At 45.2% G+C, this 9,882-nt stretch overlaps 1 protein-coding gene across 13 annotated transcripts in view; it reads left to right on the plus strand.

Annotated features, from left to right (window-relative positions):
• The window catches only part of Magi2 (membrane associated guanylate kinase, WW and PDZ domain containing 2), a 1,461,753-nt gene extending 1,454,038 nt beyond the window's left edge, over window positions 1-7,715 (plus strand). For 11 of the 13 annotated variants that reach the window (XM_031380053.1, XM_031380052.1, XM_031380051.1 and 8 more), the window contains one exon: window positions 4,976-7,715. In XM_031380053.1, the coding sequence (XP_031235913.1) occupies window positions 4,976-5,538 (563 nt within the window). In that variant the 3' untranslated portion in view covers window positions 5,539-7,715. The remainder of the gene's footprint in view (window positions 1-4,975) is intronic. The other 2 variants (XM_031380058.1, XM_031380059.1) reach the window with 1 other exon arrangement.
• Window positions 7,716-9,882: the final 2,167 nt, after the last annotated feature.

The following is a 9,882-nucleotide window of genomic DNA, read 5'->3' on the forward strand; positions in this document are numbered from 1 at the left end:
CTATTTTATCGGTGGTCCTCTTCAGAACATTCCACAGCATAGTGGTCAGTGGCCACAGGGATGAAACTTTCCAGCAATTAGTAAAATTAATGAGGAAAAGACATCTACAAAATCTCAAGGGAACTGACCCTGCCCGTGGCACCAGAGCTTGTCCACTCCTCTCCCTCCTGATCAGCCACCAGGAGAGGGAGAACTGTTCCCAGCATGCTCTCTGTTGCTTCCTTCCCTCTTCTCGCATCACTCTCCCACCCTCCCCAGACCTATTTTCTGACAGTCTCAAGTAACCACCTTCTTTCCTCTCAGAAACAGACACAAACTCACTTCTGAGAAACTAGACTTTAAATGAAAATCTGCTCTGAAGTGGTGTCAGGCCTTCCATTTCTATTCGTGGAACAGATTTTCATTCACTTATCAAATATTCATCAAGCAATCATTTTTTGTGTCAAGTTCTGTCCTGGTTTTTAAGGTCCACCATGATAAACAAGACCAGTGTGGTCACTGTCTTTGTGAAACATAGAACTAGTATTTTGGACTGATGTCTATCAAGTAAATAGCAGAAATATGGAAATACTATGAGGATGTAGTAAGCAGGATGACATTGGAGAGTCCTGCTTACTATATATTGGAACTCTCTGGAACAATATTCAAGAGCTGGGAAGGGTAAAGTAGACACCCCCTACCCCCTATGTGAGCAGCTAGGAGTGCCTTCGGCAGCAAGCAGGGCAGCTGACAGTGGCATCCCAGAGTGAGCTCCCAGAGTTGAAGAACTGAGCAGAGAGCAACTTGGATAGAGGAGCAAGGGGGAGAATGGAGGTGAAGCTAGTGAGAATGTCAGGACCTAGATCCTGCAGGCTCTTGTAGACCAGCTAATCATTTTGAGTTTTAATATAAAAGCAGTGGAAATCCACTGAAGAAGGTTTAGATGAGAATTTGTTTATCAAAGATTCTGTCACAGATGTTCTGTGGAGACTCTGGCGGAACTCAAGCATGGAAGCAGAGAGTGGCTTATGGCAGCAGCTCAGATGACAATGATTTCTGCAGCTCCTCCGTCTAAAACAATGTTCCTCATGCCAAGCCAATCCCTTGCACAGTCAGGTACAAGGGATTACTATACTTCTTTGAACAGTGCTTAAATTGGTTTTTAGAATTTAGAACTTTTATAGTCTCCCCAAGGGAAGATGTCCACATGGGCCTCCTTTTAAACATGGTGGTCCTGTTCATCCTACATTAGCTGCATCCTCTCAGGGGCTGCCCTGTATCTGAAGGTGAAAGTGCAGTACGTGGATAGAACCTATGTATGTCTGAAGACAGGACTAAATAGATGCCTTGTGTTTGTGAGATTCAAGAAAATTGGGGACCTAAGGTGACACCATGTGATGACAATTCCATCCACCAAGGTGAGACACCGAGGAGGGGTGGAAAGGAGCTTGGAGGGAAGGTTCCTGGTTTTTAGTTGAGACATCGGAAGGTGACAGTGCATTTTTCAAGGAGAGATATCAAGAAGGCAGATGGAGGAACTGGGATAGAGCCATTGGGGAGGATAGAGCTCAACAGGAACACTTTTGATCGAGCTTTACAAGTGAGAGAACACCCAGGAGATGCTATGGGGAGGAAAGACTGCCTAAGACTAAGTCCCTGATGAGGTTGGAAAAGATGGGGAGGGTGGAGAACAGGAGACTAGCTGGCATGAAACTCCAAGTCCAGCCTGTTTATGGAAATACTCAGCCGTGTTGTATGAAGGTACCCTCATACACAGAGGTACCCTCTGGAGTTGACACTGAAGTCTCACTAGGTTCAGTGAGGTGGAAGAGGGAACACTAATGAGGCCAGTTCAGTTTTAGCCACTGTGCCTGGGATATTGTTTGCACAGAGGGGCTGCAGAAATCCCAGCAGCCAACCTGTGGCTCATTTCAATGTCGTAGGATGCATCTCTGCTATAGTTCCAGTTAGAACATCGAAGAGGCGATATTGTGGAGCAATCTTTCTCAACCTCTTCATAATGCGCATAATCACACATCTCAGCCTGTGCCACGCCCATGACCATACACCTCAGCCAATGCAGAGTCCAGGACCACACATCTTGGCCTGTGCCATGCCCATGATCACACTCTTTAGCCTGTGCCCAGGTACAAGAAAGAAAAGAATGAAGGAGAGAAAACAGAAAAAATGGCCAAAGGAATCAGAACTAAGTTTGAATAATTCTTTCTCTATAAATCATAATGTCATGAACATTAGCATTTGAAAGATTGGAGAAGGTTCTTCCTGGCCCTAGTTCATGTCACCTGATGCAGTGGTGACTGGACAAGGTGTATGAAAGAAGGGCTGCCCACTGAGGTGCCTTGTGGAGCTCCGTAAGCCCCTGCCTGTGTGGGCACTGTACATCCAGCACAGAACCATAGAGTATCTTTATATAGAAATTAAAAATATACACGTATATGGATTTCTATCTCTAAAATATTTTACTCTATGCAAAGTTAATTTTAATTTCTGGTTGATATTTTTTAATAGGCGGTAGCTTAGAACACAAAAACTTTTCATTTCTCCTTCAGTTAAGTATTTAGTTGCGGGCTGGAGAGATGGCTCAGTGGTTAAGAGCACCAGCTGCTCTTCCAGAGGTCCTGAGTTCAATTCCCATCTGTAATTGCATCTGATGCCCTCTTCTGGGGTGTCTGAAGACAGCAACAGTGTACTCATAACTAAAATAAATAAATCTTAAAAAAAAAAAAAAAGTATTTAGTTGCCTATTAAAATCTCTTTTGAAAAAAATCTTTTTATAGTAAGATTTGTATTTGTAGATAAGCCTGTCTTCTAGCTTATCATAAAGAGTGACTGGAGATAGGAAAGAGGAGAAGGACAAAGAATAAGGCTTCAGAGACAATTCCAGGCCAGACCAGTGGCAGCTACTTCCATGTGTGAGTTAATCTTTTTCATGGTCTGACGGGAGCTCTCCTGTTCAGTACCACACATGTGCTTGATAAGATTTTGAGGAACAAATGCTAAGTACCCTGTTGGGAGTTGAGGCCAATCCCCTTTAGACAGGGTGGCCATTAAGGTCTGTTTCACTTGTTTTAATCTTATTTGCATGTCAATAGGCTGGGACAATTTTCTCACTCAGTAGAAAGGGTAAAGAAACCCAAAATGTTACTCTAAGGTGCCTGTTCTATAATTTTGGTCAAGCTAACCCTCTCCCTGCCTTCTGCCTGTGTCTCAGAAGTGATTTAAGGCCAGCTAATCGACTCAGCCATATGTGATATAATGGTGGGAGGAAGAGCTATTAACAAGTGAACCGCCATTACCATGGTCCTGGGCAGAAATTCCTGTTGCACAAACTCCCCTAGGTCTTTTGAATGTGTCTTTAACTGTTGAAAGCAATATTTTCCTATACTGGCAAGTTGCCACTTTCTATCGAATGCTAGTTTGATTTTTAACTGTAGCCCACAGTAGGAGTTTTCACTGAACACATCCACTAATTCCAGATTATTCCTAAGGTAACCAAGGATACTTGGTTTCCAATGTGAAAAGATTCATGGGCATCCGTTTATGGAGCGAAGGAAGATAATGCTGTACCCAGAGTAATCTATTCAGATCTCACAGCAAAGGAGAATGTGTGTACAACTAATCTGAGCTTTTAAAGGCAGCCAGAACTGTTGAGGAAAAGAGCAACCTCACTGGCCTCTTGTTCTCCTCATCTCAGTCACCATGAGAAGTACAGATACAAATTCTCAACGTTAAAAGAAAGCAGACTCCTGGTATCCATGGACTGGATAGACTCAAGATCACTGACCCCTGTTAGAGACCAGAAATGTGATCAATCTTAGGCCCGATGGGGGTGCTTAGGGGGAGGCTCCTAGCTCCTAGCGGAAAAGAACCACCAGCCACCCAGAATTCAACAGAAATAAATGTGGCTTGTGTCCCGCTCATATACCAGTTCCTTAGAGAAAATAACATTCTGAAATATTATAAAACTGGAGATTTTCAAAGGTCATGAGACATTTTCCTCACAAATATCAAGGGTTCCTGTATTGGATTTCCCTGCTTTGTTTTGCCTTGGGGTAAGAAAATTCCAGGGTAATGTTTTTGTTCGTGATCATAACTAACTCATTGAATCCTAACACAGCTACCCCCTACTTGGTTTCTGGCCAGTGAGATAGATAGATAGATAGATAGATAGATAGATAGATAGATAGATAGATAGATAGATAGATAGATAGATGTATATATATATATAATTTTTATATATAATTTATGTAATTTTTGGAAAGTAAACATAGTAACTTGGAAGTAAACATAGTAAATCCTCCATAGACGTAAATCTAGGCTTTCTAGTTCCATTTATCTTAATCTAGAAGCCACCCATTTGAAAACCACAAAAAAAAAATCAAAGACAATGATTTTCTTTTTAGGGCAAGAGAGCAATGATAGTTTTCAGATGAATCAGTCCAAATCCCAAGAGTATTAGGCAGCTTCTGAGAATCATGCTTTGAGCGACACCTAACGGTTGAGAAAGTCACTCTCCCAACTCCGTGGAGGAGGGCTCAGATCCTGGCTGTTAACCACCTCCCCAGAATCGCATAAGGCCGGCTAAACACACCGAGAAGCGCCTGGTCCCTTTACTGCTGGGACCTGCTGGCCTGGGTCGCTGGGCCACTTGTATTTTCATAACCACCGTGAAGTCTGAGAACCACTGACTTATTGAGTGTCCGTGCTAGGCCTGACCTCAGAAGTTAAGAGCAAGACTGAGGCAGAGGGATTAGGCCCGAGCTGTGCCTTGAACTCTTGTGCAATGGAGGCCCCGGGTCGGGTGAGGGAACGAAACCCCTGGGCGCGGCTGGCTGCCCTCTGGGCAGTTGGGGGTGTTGGCGGGGCCCTTGAGAGCGGCCGCCTGGCTGCCAGCCCGGGTCCCCGACATGGGGGGCGGGGGTAGCTGGAGCGCGGGGACGCGGCGCGCCCTAACGCCTGTGCTTCCCGTCCGCAGACGAACCCCACGCCTGGAGTGCTGCCGCTGCCGCCGCCCCAGGCCTGCCGGAAGTAGGCGTCTCCCTCGAAGACATCCTCTCTCCATTCTCTCCATCACATCCAGCCCCACCCTCCGACCCTTCCCACCAGATAGGCCCAGACCCAACTTGGGATATCCAAAGGGAACACGACGTTAGGAAACCAAAGGAGCTTTCGGCCGGCGGCCAGAAGAAGCAGCGCCTGGGGGAGCAGAGGGAGCGCTCGGCGAGCCCGCAGCGCAGCGCGCGGCCCAGGCTGGAGGAGGTGCCCGGCGGCCAGGGGCGGCCCGAGGCCGGCAGGCCCGCCTCGGAGGCGGCCGACGGAAAGGAGGCGCTGCGCTGCCGGCGCGAGGGCCTCGGGGCCGCGGGCGCGCGGGAGGCCGAGGCCAAGGTGGGCGTGCGCTCGGGGGCCCGACCCGCTGCTCGGCCCGCGGGGGGCGGCCCAGCGCGCAAGGCGGCGGTGGCGCCGGGGCCCTGGAAGGTGCCGGGCTCCGACAAGCTGCCGGGCGCCCTGCAGCCTGGCGCCTCGGCCGCGGGCAGATGAGCCCCAAAGCGGGGGGGCCCCCACCCGCCTCCACGCAGGCCGATCTTCCTGGGTTCCGTGTCGCGGCGTTTTAATTTATTTCCACTGTCACACGCATAGATCTACACGAGGCGCCGAGGCCCGGGAGCACCGGTGTGCGGCGACGCTCGTAGGCGGCACGGCTCGGCGTGCGCGCAGGCCGACCTAAACTGATCCTAAAGCCCCCGGTTCCATGGTGGGAGCTTTGGCAGCTACGGAAGAACCAAAACCACGCAAACATCACAGACAGTGCAGTGTAGCTTTAGTTTCAAAAAGAGAAAAAGAAAAAAGTTCCCCCCACTGCATGAAAGATTTGGATGTCATCCAAACTTTATATCAAGAAACTGGACAAGTTCAGAGCAATCACAAACTGGAATATCGCCTTAAAAAAAAATCAAACTGCACGGAGCAAGCGGAAACTGAGACAAGATTATATCTTTTAATTGATCTAAAGTGTTGTAAATAAATCGTTCTTGACATATCTAGACAGGGGTTAAAGGTTTCTTTGAAACATCCAGAACTGTTCTCCCATGCTACGTTTCCATGGCTCCCCTTTCGGCGTCCACCGAAGGTATTAGCAGCATCGTTCCCTGCCTACTGCAGGATGAGTTAGAAACCTAGTGAATTCATTGGTGTGATGCCTTTTTTTACTGCCATTTCTGTGGTCAAGTCACATTTCTGTACATTTTCAGTAGTAGGGAAAAAAAGGTTTTAAAAATTGTATCCTAGGGAACAGTTTGCCGTAAGTCAGAATTTTGCAGGTTAGCTCGTAGATCTCAATTGGTTTTCCTCAAAAATAATGAGTTTGATAATCAAAAGACCATAATCTGTTTACTCGAGATTGACTGCGCTGCAGTTCCTTCCTCAAAAGGCTTCCCTGTCGTCCCAGGCACTCGGAGATACGTAGCTGCTCTGTTAGCAATCTTCTATTTTACCTATTTGATTGTCTTATTTTAAAGCTCTTCATTTGCACTTTGACAAAGTATTTGTCCTATATTTCTCAAATTAGAATCTCTAATATTGAAAGCATTATGATAACTAATTTATTTTCATTAAAGAACATGAGTCCTTTGGCATTCCTCTCTGCTTTCCTTATTCGCCCTCCCTTCTGTTTCCATCTGGTTCGCTTTCGCCTCCTATTTGCTAATGCTTTTTGTTACACTAACAATCTAGATGCGCCTTTCTGTTCCCGGGTTACCATCGCAGGTCAGCGATTGTCCCTGTAGTAAAAACTGTCAACCGTTAACTTCAGTCAGCTATACACTGGTATTTATTGTAGCTGCACATATTAAAAGACAGTGTCTGAAGGCATTTTGTCACGAATATGTTTTGTACAACTGAGGCTTCAACCCCTCCCATATTCTGCCCCTTACACAAGTTTCCACACAAGTAAGAGTTGTCCCTCTGTACTTGAGTAAAAGGGAGGCCCGGTCCATCTCTCCGAAGATCTCTCTCGCCATCACACGAAACTGCTGTCTCAAATGAATCTCCCCACTCTCTGGGCACTACCTAGTTTCATTTCCATCAGATATAAAAGATAGTTGTTCCAGAAGCCAATATGGTCAAAAGCCTCATGTGAAGGGTATTGCAGCTTCTAAAAGTAATTTCCAAAATGAAACACATTCATCATAAACAAAAGCACAAACACGTGTAGCGGTTTATACTTTTGGTTTAATCTCAATTTGTCTTTCTCCCCTGGACTAGAAATCCAGTATAGTTTGCCATTAGTTTATTGCCTCTGGGTTTGGACAATGCTTCTGTAGTGTAGCTGCACGTCCGGTACTGTATCCTCTGACCTTTACTTTCCATGTTACAAAAGGAGAAAAGTGAAGATTCCCCTTGCATAAACTCTAATTTGCACAGTTCACAGCTACTGCTTGTGCAGTAATTGCTTTATGCGGCTGTAATCCATAACCCGTGAAGACAGCACATCATCTAAATCTCATTCCAAATAATATTTCTGTGTAGTGTTAGCTGTGAATTTACCTGTACAGCTGTATCTCTATAAATATAATTCCATGTATTAATAGTCACAGAAAGACTGTAAGTGAGCAACTATTTTTATGAAACGCACCACTATGGATAAATTAACTTTTACAGAAATCTTGTTTACTGTATGATATTCTAAAACACTGTCAAATAAAATATATATCCAAAAATCTTTTCTTTTTCCAGCTATATAAACTGTGTGTTAATTTTAATTTAGTAAGGACTAGGGGTATTATTATTATTGTTATTAATTTATTTGGTTAGTTGGTTTTGTTTTTCAAGCCATGTTTTCTCTGTATAGCCCTGGCTGTCCTGAAACTCAGTCTGTTGATCAGGCTGGCCTTGAACTCACAGAGATCCTCTGTTTCCCAGTGCTGGGATTAAAGGCACATGCCACCACTTCCTGACCCCCGCCACTGTCACCCACCCATCCCGACTTTTTAAAGCTGCTTTTTTTTTCATAGATTTCTAAAATATAAGTTTAATGACCAAAATAGAACTCCTTTGAGACTTGAATATGGATGCTCTGGCAATACCTGGAAAGACTGTTTTGGTTTTTTGGGTTTTTTTCTTTTTAACTCAAGTAAACTGAAAGTATCCAGTTAGCACTGTCTTTTGCTTATATCACTTAGGACTTGGCCATGTGTTTCTGCTGGTTACTACATTGATACCTTAAACCCTTTTGTGGAAAGAGTTACAGTATCAACATATATAGCAGCAGTATTTAAATCCAAAACCAATGGCTGATTATGGGTTTTACCTTGTATGGGAGAATGTTCCGCATGGGGGTTAGTCACGTAGTTTGTGATCCACTACTGCTGCAAGGACTTTCCCATATTATGTTAATGAGAGACCTTTCATTCCAAACCTGTCAATCTTTCATTCCAATACTATTTCCTTTATTTAAAAGATCATACATCAGTTTCCAAGAAGAGGAGCAGGAAGTATGAAATCAAGCACTATTTGAGATTGTGAAGTTTTGTCTTGTTTTTAAGGTTAACATGGTTAATTTACACTTTTAAGAACCAGTGAACAAGAAGACTAAAAAGCACAACCCCGACAAGCCACCTGCAGGCTGCAGCTGCCTCCAGCCTACCAATTTACCCAAAGGCTGCCTTGGAACCAGCCAGACCCGAGGCAGAGAAAGAAGCCTGAGGCTCGGATGGAAGCAGTGTTGCCTGCAGACTCCAGGCAGGGAAGCCTGAGGCTCAGGTGGGAGCAGCGTCTCCTACAGGGAGGGAGGGAGCCTGTGGCTCACCTGGAAAGCTTCGGAAACATTTGCCAACACCAGACTCCGCCAGCAGCCCGCCCAGCATTCCTGCAGCAGGGCAGGTTTGCTGCAATTCAGTCCAGTTGACTGACGCTTGTGTGGGATCTGAGTATTATTTGGAAGTTTATTGTCTTAGTAAGTTTCCCCCAGTGTGTAAAGTAAGTTCATATCCCAACTTATATCTTTTCCACCCTTATTTAGCTTTTTTGTCTTGTTTTGTTTGGGTTCTTTGTTTTGTTTTGTTTTGTTTTGTTTGTTTTAGTTTTTGTTTAAGACAAACTCACAGCAAAATAACCAAATGGTATCCCTACTAGTAACAGGATTGAACAGACTTCTTCAGACAACATAGTCCTAGAGAGTGCCTAGAAAACCACAAGAAATGAGGACTCTCTGTCCAACAATAGGCTAAGAAGCACATCTAGTTCATGCAGGGCCCTAATTAAATATATAGTGATTATGATTATTATTCGTAATAATAGCTATGGTTGTAAACATTTGTGTATAAACAGTAGGGTAACACCCTAGAATTAAACAGAACTCTTGCTGGGCCTTCTGGAATGTGCTACCCATGAGATGCAACCATCGAGGACTCTGCAGCAGCTCAGAGTCCTTCTCCACAGCTGGGGAAGATTAACAGTAAGTTCCAGTAGAGCCTGGTTGTCCTGAGGGCTTTGAGAAGGGTTTGATGGAACCCCACCTCCCATGACTCTTTGGGGGCATCGAGGGTGGGAGATGGGATGGGGAAACTAATTCCTAGAAAGTAACTTCATCTGGAAAAACCTAAGGCCACAAAACAACTTTTGATCTCCCAAAAATGGAAGTAGATTTCCCAAGACTGAGGAGATGGTATGGTTCAGTAGGTGGAAGTGCCTTACAAGCCTAGCCGCTCTGGAGCTCACAGGGAAAGGAGAGAAGTAACTCTGGAAAATCTTCCTCCATGTGTGCCCCTGTGCCATGTGTGTTTCTGTGCCATGTGTGCCCCTGTGCCATGTGTGCTCCTGTGCCATGTGTGCCCCTGTGCCATATGTGCCATGTGTGCCCCTGTGCCATATGTGCCATGTGTGCCC

The sequence above is a fragment of the Mastomys coucha genome, unplaced genomic scaffold (assembly GCF_008632895.1).
Source record: "Mastomys coucha isolate ucsf_1 unplaced genomic scaffold, UCSF_Mcou_1 pScaffold19, whole genome shotgun sequence".
In the NCBI taxonomy this organism is placed as follows: domain Eukaryota; kingdom Metazoa; phylum Chordata; class Mammalia; order Rodentia; family Muridae; genus Mastomys; species Mastomys coucha.